The sequence below is a fragment of the Rhinichthys klamathensis genome, unplaced genomic scaffold (genome assembly GCF_029890125.1).
Source record: "Rhinichthys klamathensis goyatoka isolate OS25496 unplaced genomic scaffold, OSU_Roscu_1.1 h1tg000178l_1, whole genome shotgun sequence".
Classification (NCBI taxonomy): domain Eukaryota; kingdom Metazoa; phylum Chordata; class Actinopteri; order Cypriniformes; family Leuciscidae; genus Rhinichthys; species Rhinichthys klamathensis.
This window is the reverse complement of record NW_026606707.1, coordinates 99,754-116,977: the sequence shown is the minus strand read 5'-3', so window position 1 is coordinate 116,977 and position 17,224 is coordinate 99,754. Positions and strand designations below refer to the sequence as shown.

Sequence of the window (17,224 nt, the reverse complement as noted above, 5' to 3'; positions counted from 1 at the left end):
TTCACGAATACATATGACTTCAAAGACAGACGCAGGTAATCGCACGCGCTCTGCCGATCTCTCTCATTCACTGTCTGTGCGAAGCATCTGTAGGCTACACATCACCACGATAAACAGTCTTGTTTGTTATCATTATGAACTTGTTTAACATTCAATACACATGCATGAAGTTCAAAACAAGCAGTTAAATGTCTATAATAGCCTAATAGTATCAATATGTTGCATAACTACAGTCCTGTAATTCAGGCAGACCCGGCGCCAGACACAAATTCACGGACGGGCATTCATTTTTTTCAGGGGGGCACAAATGAAAACAACCTCATTGCATCATAACAGAATCGATTATGATACTATGCAATGATCGATAGAGCATAATAATTATATAATAGGCTACTGACGCTAAAGGTACGTTTACACACTGCCTCCGCAAATTTCGATTTAATTTTTTAAGTAGGTTTGAGAGGTGTTTTCAGGTCATCAGTGGGTGCTGTGAATTATTATTCAAAAAAATTGGCCATGTTGTGTGGACCTCTGTCCCTAGGGGGGTTCTCCCCCGCAAGAAAATTTTGTACATTTTAAGTTTAAATGCATCAATCTGGTGCACATTGAGAGCTCAAAATTAAGAGATTCAACCGGCTTCGCCCCATGAACTGTGCACATTGAACAAAGAAAAAGCATTGACTTGTACCTAAAGAGGGCTCAAACATCTTGTTATAGTCTCAGTCTACATTACATCGTATTTTATATTAAGCTATAGAATAGGAAAATTACACTACTTTTGTCCTAATTTCTTCACTTGTATAAAAATAAACCTTTGAGCTTTTTTTTAGGAGAAAACACAAGATCACCATGCTGATCGTGTGAGCAAGAGCGCACTTTTCTTTAAATCACGCAGCACAAACAGAATGGCTAAGGTTAGCCTACTTAATTAAAGTCTTGTGCTGTTTAGCCAAAAAAACTAAATATAATACCGAAAAAACTCGACATGTCAACAAAATATAAACATCTTCCCAAACACATATCAAGCTTATTTAAAAACCTCGAAAGCATAAACACTCATTCAAAGTAATACAACGTATTACGTATTCAGAATACAAATTATGAGTAGGCTAACAGTAGTCTCCACAGAGCATAAAATATTCATTTCATTTTATTTTTCGTGTTCGCATTTGAGGAAAAAACAATGCGAAAAAAAGCGGCACTAAAAGATGCTTTAAAACTTTCACAGAGACATCAAACAGAAAGCAAAACCTTTCTTTAAAGTGAATTTCGTTTTGTATTAATTGTATCTTAATTTTAATCAATATTTCATCAACCAATTGCCTGGATGGATTTAATAAATAAGAAGTAAATATAGCAGACGATAATGACGAACCGGAGGCGCCAGCGCGTGAACTGGAGCTCGTCGCAATTGAACCGAAACTCGTGTAGGCGTATAAGGTAGCCCGGCTCACAGACATGTCTACTTTTAAACAGAACAGTTCAAAACGAAAGAAAACAGACTACAGACTGCTCCCTGCTCATGTAATCCGTATGAAATGTGCATTTCTCTATGGCGTTTGAACGAAACGTTTGAATGAATGACTCGCTTAATAAGACCGCTATCACATGCATTTCCGCGCTCTCTATCGACAAACCAATCAATCCGTTTACAATTAGAAAAAAATCAGACCAAACACATTTTTATTTTTATTCAGGAGTTATGTATATTCAAAAGGATAACTTTTGATAACAGTAGCCTATTGATAAAAAAAGATATTGTGCAAACAAGCAAGGACTGGTGGGACTTGAAGTGGAGTTGGTGAAGGGAGAGACTCGCTCAGGGCGGGCACTAGTGACTCACAGGGCGGGCCAGGCCCCCCAATGCCCGCCCATGGCGCCGGGACTGAATTCAGGTAACAGCTGGAAAAAACAAAAACACTTATCTAAATCTCGAAAATCGGATCAGATCGGATCGGATCGAATCGAATAATGATAATCGATTCAAGATCTTGAGAATCGGAATCGAATCGATTCTTGAAATTTGAATCGAAACCCAGCTCTACTATTAACTGTATAAAAACTATACTTGAGTATGTTTTTAGTACAATACAAATATACTCAAGTACATTTTTAATACATATTTTTCACCTGGGTTATAACATAAACAGAAAATTAAAGATTTGAATATTTAAACAATCTGAGTAATTTTGTTTTTCAATTACAAGTTGCCTGTATTTAGGGCATGACTACCTATATCACACTATTTGATGCCATTGGTACAGTATAAGACGATCAATATTCTTGCTTCGGCATCCCATGTTAAACTCCATCATATCGCCGGGATGATAATCCTTCGATCTGAAGTGAACGCTACACACGACCGCGTTTCTCGAAGCCGATGTGAAAGAGAAATCCCGTCTCTTCACCTGCACAAACCGCACCAGGCACGAAAGATATACAGCACCGTCCTTTTTCTTTTTACGGAAACCTGTGGACTCGATGTCCTGACAGGCCGGAGTTTTTGCAACCTCCACAAACACACTAATTTACCATGACGATGATAAATTGAAATAGAAAAACTACCGAAAACACACTGACTGACGACCGCTCTCACTGAATACCAGCCTACTCTGCACTGAGCTGAGGCTCCCTGTCGTGACGTAAAATGACGCGATGTTTGAAAAAAAGCCGTTTTTACGAGCAGTCCAAGAAACGCTCACTTTATCTACTAAATTAGTGCCCTTATGTCGTTTTAAAACATTTTAAATCCTGCAATAACTTTTCATACAAGGTTATATATTAATTTAGATTTTTTTTTTTTTTACCTGCAATATGCTCTTTAAGTTTCATTTGTATTGGAGGGACCCACAGGTCTAGAGAAACATCTGACCTGTGCTGGCCTGATTGAACTCTGTGACTGCTGTGGTGCATTCTGGGTCAGTGTGAGTAGGTGGAGCTGAGCTTCACACTGACCTCTTTGTCTTGTGACAGTGGCTTCCTGAGGAGCGACAAGCCGGTAGGAACAGCCCACCTCAAACTGGAGAAACTGGAAGCTGAAAGTGAAGTGAGAGAAATAGTGGAGGTGAGCGGGGCTGTTTTTGAATAGCATGTGCGTAGGAGCTGGAGACGAGAGTGCAAACCTCAGATGTGATAGCAAACGTGTGTTTAACAGATCAACTGGAACTAAAATGGGACATTCACACACCATGAACACCCATCACCATGTTTACATTTGTGTATGCAGCTTATGGATGGGCGAAAGGCCACAGGCAGTCGTCTGGAGGTGAAGGTGCGTCTCAGAGAGCCACTGGCTGGGCAGGACCTTCAGACGGTCACAGAACGATGGGTGGTGTTAGAGGAGCCACAGGTTAGTGCTACTGTTCGTGACGAACAATCTGCTCAATTACTCATTTCTTCCTGTTCTCTTGCTATTAAAATTGATTAGCGTCACACTTGCCAACAATTTTAACATTAAAGGGGACCTATTATGCAAAATTCACTTTTATAAGAGTTTGAACACAGATGTGTTAAACAATCAGCCTATAATGGTAGAAATCCACCCACTCCTTTTTTTTCCAATCCCCATAAATCATAAACTGTCTCTCCAAACAAGTGGTTCCAGAAGCCCCGCCCACGACTGGTGCTGATCTGCCCTATCAGCAGCATAGATCCCGCCCTGAGTGAGCCGCATCAGTCCGCCAGTTTGGTTTCCTCGCTGTAGCAGCTGAAACATTACTAATGTTCTGTTATTGGATGTACCAACGAACATAGGAGTCACCATAGACTCCCGACATCTGAGCCGCCGAGGACACCGTGGTTGAATTTAATTTATAAAGGAAATGTGCTGAAAAAAGTTGTTAAAGTGTTATATATTTGCATAAATCGTTTTACGCCGGACTGCTTCACACTTTTATGCTTGATTTGCACAAAAGTTGTTTCTGAAAGATTTCTTAGATTAACACGACGGTAAATGCCAGTCGATGAGTTGAATCAACTGCATAAATGTATCTACTAACCATTCAGAAACACTCTAAAAGTTGTAACTTCTTCTAGAGTCTCTCCATCAGTGTCCGACTATGTATATATATATTTGAATATCTAAGGCTGAACACCACTACGCTACTGACAATTTCTGACATTTTAGCGGCGTGAGATTCTGAAGTTTTGTTGTTGCCGGAGTATCTAAAGCATGAGCTGCTGTAATGGCTCTGCCCTCTTCTGGAAAGGGGGTGGGGAGCAGCAGCTCATTTGCATTTAAACAGACAAAATAAAGCTGGATAAGTACAGGTACAGACAGAAGATTGAGGCAACCCTGGTGTCGGGCAATTCCTGTGAGGCATGGCAGGGGATCAAGACCATGACCAATGTCCCCCACAAGGGCAGAGGGAATCCTTCCCTGATTCTGCCTGGAGGTGAGGGTCAGAAGGGGTGGACAGAAGAAGCCGTTTCGCTGGTTTGCCCTTTCCAGTCCAAGAACAGATCCAAATTTTCTTTTGTACCACAAGCCATAAAAGCCTTAAATCAGTCAAAATAAGCTAGATGTCCAGCTGGCCTGGTCAGACCCAAGGGTGTAGTGTATTGAATTGTATTGTATTTGTTTGTCATGAAGTGCCTTGCGACTGCGCCGCAAACCCAATTGCCCCATGGGGACAATAAAGTTATCTACTACTACTACTTAAAGGGACACACAAAAACGCTGTGTTATGGGCAAAATATGGGCAAATTTGACAAGCTATAATAAATGATCTGTGCGGTATTTTAAGCTGAAACTTCACAGACACATTCTGGGGACACAAGAGACTTCTATTATATCTTGTGAAAAGGGGCATGATAGGTCCGTTTTAAGGTATGAGGTCATTCAAGGTGCATCATACAAAGTTAATGACACAAAGGAAGAGGTGGCCCGTGTAATGTATTTATATGAAAATATTAGTGGAAAAATTAAAAGCACTTGTCAGATCACACATAATAACTTTTTTTTTTCTGGTGAAACAAAGGCCTGTGTGTTTATTTGGACCACCTTATAATGATACGTGAAGAAAATAGGACAGAAATATATTGCTATTGAATATTAACATTACTTATATTACTACTACTAATAGTAATTATTAAGAATATTATTATTATTATCACCAACAACAACAATAATATAATAATAGTAATTTAATAATTGATATATTACTATTATATAATATTCCTGTTGGCCCAAAAGTGGACTTTTTAATATTAATAATTATTAATGAAAATGAATAATAAATTAATTAATACAAATATTATTATTGTCATTCTACAAGAATATTTTATTGCATTATTTCAGGTTCAGTGTGAATAAATGCTTGTTCTGTATGTATTCATCTTAAACACTACAGTATTTTTCCATCCTATTTTTATTTTGGGATATTGCATAAAAAACCGCTAGGATACATAAATTCAAAAATGTGCATAAAACAAATGTGCTCAATTGAGGCAGATTAAAAAAAAAAAAATCCGATTAGAAGTGCATAAAGTAAGATGGAAATGCATTTACCAAATAAATTCTGGACACACAACAAAAAGCTTGCATGATTTTGCCTAAAAAAACAGAGGATGTGATTGGATAGCTGGCCTAACCAGTGGACCAATTTCTTTGCACAGCATCTCAGATGTTGGTTTAGTCATTCTGAAATGCCATTAAAATGGCTGGGCATAATAAGCTCACAATAACATTCCCAAACACCAGGCATCCGCCTCCGAACGCAAGATAACATGACGGCTTATATTGTGTTTCATCTGCACGCTTTAAGGCTCAAGTCATTTGTGACGTATTGAAAAAGAGCCACAGTGGCTTTCCTAATTACCACAATTTCTCCGTTTTCTTGAGCTCATGGGATGGAAATGTTTCATGCGATGTAGCAATTTTAAGCATGTTAAATTTGCAACTTTGGATGGAAACATAGCCACTGTAAGTTACATAAAATAATTAAATCTGTATGACAGTACTTCATGATTCTGACAGTCCTATTCCTGAGTGATTTGGTTTTGACTGCCATCTGTTGTCTGTTTTAGCTACTGCTGTAACTGACGCTGTGATCTCATCTTCACAAAGTAAGAAAGTTTGCTCTATTTCTAATGACATTATCAAATCCGTGTTCCACTTCACCTCACAGTGGATTTTTCTTTCAGGTCTCAGCGGGTTTATCAGAGCAGAAGAAGGTATGGACGGTGAAAGCTCAACAGTGCTGCTAGCCTTGGCTACAAACCAAGCGATTGAGATCGCGAGGAACTTTTCTCAAGCCGTTCACAGACAGAGACCGTTAGCTTGGTTTTTGTCATCAGGGTAAAAGAGGTTGGACCAGGATGTAACAGTTGGGGTGGTTATTAAAAATACAGGAGATATTATTAAAAGGAGCGGGAAAATGTGCACAGACTTGAGACGTGAGATTGATATGCCTTTTAAATGGGCCTTTTGAGATAGATTGCTCACCCCAACTGGTACATTAAACATTGAAGCTGAAGCCAAATGAGAGCTAACTCCTTTTTCTTTTTTTTTACTGCTCTGGGATGCACTTATGCACTAATGCCAAAGTAATCACTGCTGCTGCAGTAAGATGAATGACTTAATCTGTTCTCCCTTAAACTAGAACCTATTCCTGTCATATCTCCAATACTAATGTATGACTGCTATGCAAAGGAGTTATATGTGACCAGCTATGCAAAAAGGTTTGAGTTTGAATCCCAAACATTGTCAGACATTTCAAATCTTGTTTACACCCTATGTGAATACACAGCATTGTTTATACAGATAGGCCGTGCTAAAGTACTGCTGTTAAATATTATATTCCTTATAAATACCATTAAAGCCATAAACCAGCTATTACTAGTTGCACCAGATGTAAATTATTCATCATGTTCTGAATAGTCTATTTTTTAATGTCTGGTTCAGTGGGTAAATGAGTGTGTTGTACCATGTTTTGAAATTGTTGAAAATGTATATTTTTTTTCAGTAAATTTAAGTTTAAACAAGCTTTTTTCAGCACTTTGCTGATAATCACTCGGACTAGAACTGGTGCTGTAAGATTCGAGTACACACTCTCTGATCAGAAGAGCCAGTTTAGTTAGCAATAAGTTAAGTTAGCCAAAGTTGATAGGTTGGCAAAGGTAGATTTTCGAGCGATTCTGCATTGTTTTGTGTGTGTATGTATTATATATATATATATAAAAATGTCCCTTACATAATTTATGAGAAAAATTGTTTAATTACTGCCCTTCTTGCACTTAACAGTCTTTCTCTTTACTAGTCGCTCCTAGTAAGCACTTAATCCACGTTTAGTCAATGTTTACATTGTGGTCTAGTGCGCACTTAAAGGGACGGTTCACCCAAAACTAAAAATGATGTTATTTACTGTTCCAAACCTGAATTAATTTCTTTTTTTCTGCTGAACATAAAAGATATTTTGAAGAATGTCTATAACCAAACAGTTGATGGACCCCATTGACTTCCATAGTAGTTTTTTAGTATTAAAGTCAATTGGGGCCCATCAACTGTTTGGTTACTCCTATTCTTCAAAAAATATATTCTTTCATGTTCAGCAGAAGAAAAATGATACGGGTTTAGAACTTTAGGGTGAGTAAATGACAGAATTTTAATCGTTGGGTGAACTATCCCTATAAATTATTATATTCAGACAGACACGATACATTTTGATTTCACTTGCCAAAGCGATGGTCTCAGAAACAGCTTAGCTTTGTAACATTTAGTTACAAGTTCAAAAATACCTAAATTTTGGCCCATTTATATTTTGTGGTGTGTTGAATTACAATTTGCAAAGAACTGACTGACGTTTGGCTTTTAAGTGTGGACAATGTGCGATCTAGAGCCATCAGACTAGTTCAACTTCTTACTCTGTCCATTCATTTCAGTTACAGGTGTTCCCATCTCATGTGAATTGTGTGGTTTAGCACATTTTCCAGTCTCAGACCGAGCTGGTTTAAATTGCACTGTCAGTGTCTATTCTTCATTAAGTGGTTATTTCATCCATTGCAAGGTTTAGACCCAATTGTCTGGTCGTTACACACATGCCATAATGTTTCACTTTAGTCATGATGTTCTCAATGCATATTTCTACTTTTTCCTTGCAGAATCTGCCGTGTAATGTATTCTCATTTCACACCAAGTTTGTGAATCTGTTAATGTTTTGTTATTAAACAAGAGAAACGAAGACCTGTAGCTCCTGATATTTCTTGATTGAAATATATCATTTTATTTTACTTTTAGTGGAACCTATTAATATAAAAAATTAGTTTTCAGTTTTATGTACAACGATGACGTTTTTGTATATTCAACAGGTTTGATAAAGAATGCTTTTATTGACATTTGTAGTGTACAATAAAGAAAGGTGGTATTTTTTTTCCTTTTCTTTTTTGGCTTTTCATACATTGCAAATTTATTTCCATTCCCCCACCCCATGTCAGGTTTTAACAGCGATTAATCACAGATCAAACCAATAGTATGTAAAACTGAGCAGATCGTCCTTTGAAATGCTGTCAAAATGCAAAGATTTTCTGAGAACTACACGTTCTCGTTTGTTTCAGCATGCATGCTGTTACTCTTTGGGCCGGCCAAAAAAAACAAAAAAAACGGAAAAAGGCTATGGTTAACAAAATATATAAATGTCAAAATATACGATACTGCACATCTAGAAAAACAATGGCAAAGGTGGATGCAGGGTGAAACAAAAGGCTGTTTTGAACTGTGTTTATGGAAAGACAATACAGCCTTCATGTGATGCCATTTATTTTTCATGAACAGTCTGCTTCCAAAGCTGTCGGCACTCTTCACCAAAAGCCAGAAACACATGCTTTCTGTCTCAACTGTTGACCTGCTAATAAAGGGCTGTGCTGTGGATCTTCATATCAGCTGCTGTCCTCATTCGTGCGTGGGCCATCTGATGAAAACAACCACATCTGAGAGTCGTTATGCAAAACCATCCCACCTTTACTTTGTTATTTGACTAAAAGATGAACTACAGTTTGATTGTCATGTCAAAATACTACTTCAGCTGAAGTCTAGTTAGCTAAAGAGGCCTTGTTAAAACACTCTGAGGTCACAATGTCAACATCAGTTTAGATATGATTGACTATCTAGTTGACCTTTGGAATGTCTTGATGGACGGATCATGAAATTTTAAGGCCTTTTCTTTTAAAATGTCATCCACAGTGATTTCCCAAATTCCAAGCGCTCCTTATATTGGTAGCTTTCCATTTTGGAAGAATTCCATAATTAGCTAGCTAACCGTTGTAGTAATCAATTTTCTCCATGTGAGTGAAAAATCAATACAAAAAGTTCATTAAAATAATAACTCCTGCTTATAAAGTAAAGGATTCTTCTATCTAATACCACATTACATCAGTCAAAAAAATACAACAGGCTGAATTAGGGAATCTCCTTATCTAAAGCAGGACTCCAGACTAACAAACGTGACTAGGAAGCTATTGGCTCCTAAAATGAAATTACTGAACCGATAAACTGAAACCGCTCGATAAAAATGGTTGTTTTGAAGCGCTTCAGGTTCATAATTGAGAACTGACTTGCAGTTAAGCAAAACCTTTGCTAACTCTGCAACAGCTCTGAATGATTCACTGACAGAATCGAATTAAACATGCTAACTCTCAAATCCGATTGATAAACTCGTTCTCAAGAATCATTTGTGCGTGAATCACGGATCGTGCTGAGCAGACAACACTGATGTGCCCTCTAAAGTTGTAATTAACAAACGGCACCTCACGAAATTATATATAACGAAACAAAGCCCTAGGGACATGGTGATCTGAAAAAAACTGTTTTAGATGTTTTTGTGCGTTCTCTTGCAAAAGTACTGCGCTCCCCAAGAAACTTTGCATTCGTGCGCGTGCTTGCATTCTCTCGCAAAAAGTATTGTGTTCGCCCGAAAATCTTTGCATTCACTCGCATCACAAAAGCATTGAAATATAGTTTATAGTATACAAACGTTTTGAGAGCATTCTTGGGGGGAACAAAAAAAGTTTTGCAGGAGAATACATAAACATTTAAAGATATTTTTTTTCCTCCAACACATTTACGTTTAGGGGCTAGCTCCGTACGAAACTGAGATAGCTACACAAAAAGTAAACACTAGTAGAAAATTTGTATTGTGTCACATTTGCGATTATCCTAGTCAGTCTGGAGCCCTGCTTAAAGCACATTGTTAATGGTCAATAGAAGGACATAAAACATGACTAAAAAGTGCGGTCACATTTACAGTTTCGAAAGCAAAATCCAGTCATTTCTATAGGATTCCACGCAATCAGAATTTTGCGTGAGGGCGAAAGATTTCCACACACATTACTCACAGATTTAAGATAGTCAGACGGATTTAACATGTTGACCAAGTTGCTTGGTTTGAAAGTGACTTTTGCGTGAGCTGTGCTTCATATATAATACTACAATATTAAAAATAGACCTTATTTGCTCGCGAAATCCCTCTAATGTGACCAGACCTTAACACAGTGAAAAACTAACAGGGTTAAATGGCCCCAACCCAACTAACAGCTGAATTAAGGGCTTCCAAACCACATACCAAAACAAAAACTTTCCTCATTAATGAATCTCTGAATAATACTTAAATATCAGTAATTCCATTCTTCTTTATTCTCTCCTTCTATTTCCTAATGATGGCTTTATATCCCGTGCACTGCATTGCTATTCCTTACACAATCCTTTATATGATAACATGTTAAAAACATTGGCGGAACACTAAATGAACATGGGCCACTAAAAAGGGTGAGAGAAGAGATGGGACAGGATGCTAAATGCAGCGGCCCAGAAAAATGGTAACATTTCATCCTCTATCACGGTCCAAACCAATGCAAAATAAAAGCTTTATTGGACTGAGACCTTCAGTCATGTCAAAACCTACCATTATGTGGAACTTGAAGTTGTAGTTGAATTCCTGAAGGCCGCTTGAAATTATTGTTCGATCGTATTGTCTCATAATAATAATAATAAAGTCAGTGACAGAGGTCCGTTCTTGATACTTGTAACAGTAACTTAATCGTCAACATTCCTAATACTGTTCCACAATCTTTCCGCTACCATGCCAAGCAGTCCATCTCTGAGGAAGCTACATTGTTTTAGCTTTGGAGCAGTTTTATCTTACCAAAAAAAAAAACATAAAACAAGGTCCATATTCATGAAATAAAGCATCTGGTGATTCATAAAGCTTAGAGGCGAAACCGAAGCTCATTCTTCGTTTCTTATTGAGGCCCAGGCACTGTGCACCAGAAACCATTTCATAGAACAAACCTTCCCTCTACAGTTCCTCTCTCGGCCAACATCAACATCTGAACAGCCTCCATTAGGGCTGAGTGTGTAAAGCGCCCTCTTGTGTTTCAGGAGCTTAGTGTTGCTACAACGGTTCTGAAGAGATCGAATTCAGGGTCGCCACCCCTTTTGACTCAACAGGGCCAATGGTTTCCACAGTGGAGTTGAGAGGTGAGAAGAAAGGAAAGAGAGCACCACGTTCAGCGGGGCTGGGCAGAGGGCGTCCCAGTGGAGATGGTGCATAGGTGGTATGGAGGACTTGTTCCTGCACAGCTTTCAGGCTCTTTGAAGTGCAAATGAGTGAGTGAGCGAGCGAAGAGGGACTCGAGCTGGTGGGAGGCATGAGTCTGAGACTGGACGGATTCCCTCCTTTTAAGAGATGATCTCCAGGATGTAGAAGATGAGCTCCATCACCACAGGCCCCTCACTTAGCTGGCAGGCCCCACTGTGGATCACTGGGATGAGGGCGCTGTCTAGATCGCTCAGGTACTGGGGGAGCAGCGGCTGACCGTTACTGCCTGCTAGGTAGCCCACCTGTAAGACATTTCAGAGTAAGCCTGGAGGAGTCATCTTAACTTGACTGAGGCTACATCTAGATTCATCTTTTGATGAAATCTGGGAAATTTCTGTCCGTCCATTGACAGCTACGCAACTACCATTTTGACCCTTCTAAAAGTTCATAAAGAGATTGTAAAACTAATCCATATGAATTGGTTTAGTCCAAATTTTCTGAAGAGATACGATCACTTTGATGAACAGATGGAATTTAGGGTTTTATTCACATTTAAACATTGATCAGCAAACATAAACTGAGAGCAAACCTCTTTCTGAAGCTCAAACGTGCTGCGTAACACGAGAATGAACCTCATTGGTTCTCGCACATCAAGCGAACATGCTTGAGCTTCCGTTTATCATAACTGATGTGCGTGTTAATGAATGTTTTTATGTAAAAAAAGCCTAAATTAAATCTGTTCATAATATAAAGTGATCGTGTCTCTTCAGAACATTTGGACTAAACCACTCAATTCATATGGATTAATTTTACGACCTCTATGAACTTTTTGAGTGGGTCAAAGTGGTAGTTGCGTAGCAGTGAACGAACATCTTACGAGTTCGGAACGACATGAGGGTGAGTAATTAATGACAAAATTTTGGGGTCACTATCACTTGAAATCCTAATAAAACGTTTTACTGGGATAATATCGAGAGACCAGACATATTAAAGTTCTCACACTTCTTCTGGTCCAATCATTTTATTAGCAAAATATTCCGCCACTTCTGTCCAGGTCACACTCAATCGCCATTTCATGTATGGTCTAAAACGCAACAGCTCTCATGTTTTCTGTCGTCTTTGCAGGAATGTAATATGATGATTGTACAAAGTTACATTTATCTTTAGCAACACTTTGCAATAGCACATATATGTACAATATGCGTCACATGATTAAACATGCGTCATCATTTTCAAATACCTCAGCTTTTACAGTCCACACACTATAACATGAAAACTGTTTTTTTTTTTCTTTATGTATCCACTTTGTGGATACATAGAATAAAAATAAAAAACAACAACAGTCTAAGTGTGGACAGAATGCCAAAACAGAGAGAAAAAGAGAAAAATGTATCCAGATTAATGTAGATGTAGCCAGAAAGCAACAATTAAATGGAGCTATCATTGTAACCTGATCAGAGTCCAATGTAACCCTCAGGCCCAGTTTGGCCATCCCATCCTCTTTGAGAAGTTTGAGGTGAGGGCACAGGGCCATGCAGAAAGCCCTTGCCACGTTCTCGGTGAGTCTGCTGTGGTCTGCAGGATCGCTCAGGCCATTGGTCTGGTCTTCGCTCCGTAGGAAGAACACCTAAGCAAACAGCACAATTAATGTACAGTTATTAACATTGGAGCCCACTGACTTTCATTGTATGGTCAAAAAATGTAATCTTAATTTGTGTTTCAACAAAGAAAGGCTTATAGATTTGAAATGTCATTACAATAGAATTCATAACGTTAAATGAAGATAAATAATGACAAATGATGAATAAATACCTCTGTCCAACGGATGACTTTCCCATTGGCTTTATACTCTGAGCCATGGAAGATCTTAATGCTGGTGACTGACTCCATGGATTTCCCATCAATGGGACTGATCAGTCTTATAACAAGAAAAGTACATGGGTGGGATGAGAATGATTTTTGGGATTAAATATTTTCCTTTATAAACAGGTTTTTTGATGGGATATCCACAAAAGCAGCTAATGCCACACACACACACACACACACACACAGATGAGCCAAAACATTATGACCAGTCACATGGAAAGCGAATAATGCGGATCATCTATTCTGCCCTACAAAGGCAAAAGACCATAACTCGCTAGAGTGTGGAACTGAGAAAAATGACTTTAAAGATTTTTAGTTGTCCCGCCAAATTAATTATAGGTAGGGCGCTGAAAATCTGGCAATTAGATGTTTAAGTAATGAACATGATCTACATAACAAAATTTTGAGCTCAAACTTGACTTTTGACCACTATTTTAAAGTTACTGTACTCTGCCTTTGTATTGTCAGCAAAAAAGTTGCCAAGGCAAAAGGCAGTAACTTCCACATTATCAATATTTGGTTGCTGATCACCATTAACAAAATCATTATAGTAACACCTGTATAAAATCTAGTGATCATGGCATTTATTTTGTATGATTTACAATTACCTAGCCTTCTAGTTATTGTGCTTTGGTTGCATTCTGGTGGCCCTAATACATTAGACATGACAAAATACCTCCATATAGCGGTAAAGACTAAAGAGTATCTTCAAGTGGTACCGAGTGGCATAAGACTTGCTAAACACGCGTTATAATGTAATGTGATTATCACGATAAAAACAGATCCTCGCGCACATTCGACCCGGAGACTGGTTTATAGCGGGGGATCTGAAAGACGCATACTTTCACAGGCGTTTACCGAGATTCGTGTTCGAAGGTGTCACGCTCCGTTCATGAAAAGTAGCCTATGCAGTGCTTTACCCCTAGGACTCAGTAGGGAGCGCGTTCTGGACTACTTAGAAGGTTGTGCTATAAATGCATTAGTCATCTGTGTTCTGCGTCTTTTCAGTATGCGTTGGTTTCAGCTGTCAGCCCTAATATTGTGCGTGCACTTCGCTCGTCCCGCGGATTTATTCCGGACGCTGTGTTTTGTATGCATGCTTTTAACAGCTGTTCTGATGTTGTATGCACCTGCACTTCTTGCTTCATTATGATGTATGCGCCAATATACCCTTGTTGCTTCATTATTATCACTCTGTGATATATTAGTTCCGCGTCGGCTCGACCGTGTTCAGGGCGGAGCTGAACGCGCCGGCGAAGTTTTGGCACTCTGCCAGCTAGATGCATGATTGTTTCAACTAGGTCCGGTACCCGAACTGGGTGAGGCGGGGTTTTAGTTCTTTGTTGTATTGACCTGTTTCGGCATGTGTAACATTTTTCTGTCAACTCTGCATATATCCTTCGCAATCGATATCGCACGTTTGTCGATGGAGCGGGTTAAGAGCATATAGGCTACTAAATGTTCTGACCGCTTTAAGTGCAGGACAAAGAATGAGGACATCAGAAGTTACAGGGACGGATGGTAGCTGTACAAAGTAGGTAACTTACACAGGCTACATCGTAATTTCAATTTTAATGGAGAGTAAAACAAAGGCAGAACACCGTATAATCTGATAGGTAGCATTATTTGATAGAACGCCAGCACCGTAACTTCATATTGACGCGCGGCTAAACAAAGGCAGAGTGCCGTAACTCAATATGAGCGTTCCAAAACTAAGCCAAAGAGCCGTAACGGGTGTTACAGTGTTCTGCCTTGGTTTCTCAAGGGCTTTTGGAAGTTACGGTTAAGACAAACTATTATTTTCTCGAAAAAACAATGGAATTGACTCAAGATACTTATCCACATGATAAAGGAGGTCTTGAATGTGCCAAAAATATCAATAACTCATTTTCGACCAAAAACGAAGTTACGGTCTTTTGCCTTTGCACGGCAGTATTGAAAAAGCCACATATTAGGTCTGGGTAGATGGGTAGTCTGAGGAGGGACAAACCACAAACCGGCGACAGGTATTGGGACACATGACTATTACACAAACAGGGACTTAAATGACATTGCATTCTAAATACATTGACATCATTCCCTATCTGCAAAGGGGGGACAAAATCCATATTAATGTCTGTGAACTTGTCAAGTGAACGAGCCAGTTTTAGCTGTCTGCTCACCCCTTGTTGACGTTGTGGTCATCATCAACCCACTGGATATGGACGTGCTCCTGGTTCTCGTCTTGATCAGCTTTCCCACAGGCAATACTGAAATCTTTCATCTCTCTCAGGGCTTGCCGTAAGGCCTCCATCGTTTCAGCTGTTATCTGCACCATCACGCCATCTGGGGCACAAGCATTCAGCGTTACTACAGTGAGCACACAAATCTGCACTTTAAATTAGAATCAGGTACAATTCAGCCTAACAAAGTGATGCAATTAGTTGATTTATCTTGTTACTCATGCTTGACATGATGACTATTAGATAGTATATATGACAGGTCGTAAAATCAAGTTTGGCCAAATTTTATGTTGATATCTCAAAGCAATCAAAGGTTATGGGATTGGTTCCAGCATGGTAGCCTTTTTATCGAAAGTCCAAAAACCTCTCCATACAAGTGATCTGAGTATTTTACTGCTAAGTAGAAAGCACTTTAAATTAGAATCAAGTGGTACAAAATGTACAATGCAGACTGACTGGGACTGGGTCAAAGACAGTTAAAAGGGAGATTATGTCCAGTTTAGACATTGTTCCAGGGGGATCAGATGTCCTACATTTCGAGAAAGAGGCTGCAAATGTTGTACCTTCCACAATGCTGGTCTTAGCCAAGTAGCCCGATGAAGCCTTTAAAGCCCCGCTGAACACAAAGAAGGAGGCACCAGTAACTAAAAGAGGGATAAAAGGAAATAATACATCAAAAACATACTTTCCTCATCCAATATTACTCATTCTTTTAAAACAGAACTCAAGAGGTGATAAGATTTTTTTTCTTCAAAGAACTTCACTAATTTCATTAATTGATCAACATATCATGATTGATTCGATGTCATCGTCATCTTTTAATAAAATAATCCATTACATTGCCGTACACTACCGTTCAAAAATATTATTTAGTAGTATTTTTTGTTTTTTAAACAAGTCTCTTAAGTAGGGCTGGGCGATATGGAGCAAAAAATATATCTCGATATATTTAGCTATATCTCGATATACGATATATATCTCGATATCTTTACAGGAACAAAAACTACTGCAAAAACAAATATGCCAAATACCACAGTCTTTTTTTTATTGGAGTGTAAAGAGGTAGGCAGTTCATGTAGTCCAAAGTGCTTCTGCGACATTTAAAAAAAAAAAAAACATCCCTGTATACAAAAATAATAATTCGGCAATGGCCAGGGTTGCCACCTGTCCCGTTTTACCGGGATTGTCATTCTTTTTAATAACCTGTCCTGGGAAATTTATCCACTCTCCCGGGACACAGAATGTCCCGGTTTTCGAAAGGTGTGAATATGTATGTTCAAACCGTGTAGCGTGTAGCCAGAAAGGGACAAAGAGCGAGAGACCTTGGGTGTGTTTGCTAGTGTGCCTCAAGAAGTGCATGCAAGACAGCATTTAAGACGATTTTTTTTAGACGAGTTCTGTAGCCTCCGGGCTAGTTGCGGGCGCCGCCATGTTGAATGAGACAACACGCGAGGGGAGGGGGAACAAAAGCAAGGAGGCGGGGGCGATCACAGCGCAGAGAAGGCAAAGTGGCGAAATCAGAATTAAATATAAACAATATATCGATATATACGATATGTCAAAATCCATATCGTGTTTAAAAAATATCTCGATATATTTTAAATA

At 38.9% G+C, this 17,224-nt stretch overlaps 2 protein-coding genes and 1 long non-coding RNA gene across 6 annotated transcripts in view; 1 reads left to right on the top strand and 2 right to left on the bottom strand.

Moving 5' to 3' along the window:
• cc2d1b (coiled-coil and C2 domain containing 1B) overlaps positions 1-6,270 on the top strand; it is a 39,114-nt gene extending 32,844 nt beyond the window's left edge. For all 3 annotated transcript variants that reach the window (XM_056260769.1, XM_056260768.1, XM_056260767.1), the window contains 4 exons: positions 2,974-3,064; positions 3,227-3,349; positions 6,028-6,066; positions 6,145-6,270. In XM_056260769.1, the coding sequence (XP_056116744.1) occupies positions 2,974-3,064; positions 3,227-3,349; positions 6,028-6,039 (226 nt within the window). In that variant the 3' untranslated portion in view covers positions 6,040-6,066; positions 6,145-6,270. The remainder of the gene's footprint in view (positions 1-2,973; positions 3,065-3,226; positions 3,350-6,027; positions 6,067-6,144) is intronic.
• Positions 6,271-10,111: 3,841 nt separating this feature from the next.
• LOC130094467 (uncharacterized) lies at positions 10,112-10,590 on the bottom strand. The gene is made up of 2 exons (XR_008807977.1): positions 10,319-10,590; positions 10,112-10,265 (listed from the first exon to the last, which is right to left on the bottom strand). It is a non-coding gene; the product is annotated as an uncharacterized LOC130094467 (long non-coding RNA).
• A 280-nt stretch (positions 10,591-10,870) lies between these two features.
• zfyve9a (zinc finger, FYVE domain containing 9a) overlaps positions 10,871-17,224 on the bottom strand; it is a 35,079-nt gene continuing 28,725 nt past the window's right edge. For both annotated transcript variants that reach the window (XM_056260765.1, XM_056260766.1), the window contains exons 15-19: positions 16,183-16,263; positions 15,560-15,722; positions 13,344-13,449; positions 12,982-13,158; positions 10,871-11,833 (exon numbers count right to left, since the gene is read on the bottom strand). In XM_056260765.1, coding sequence (XP_056116740.1) covers positions 11,672-11,833; positions 12,982-13,158; positions 13,344-13,449; positions 15,560-15,722; positions 16,183-16,263 — 689 coding nt within the window. In that variant the 3' untranslated portion in view covers positions 10,871-11,671. The remainder of the gene's footprint in view (positions 11,834-12,981; positions 13,159-13,343; positions 13,450-15,559; positions 15,723-16,182; positions 16,264-17,224) is intronic.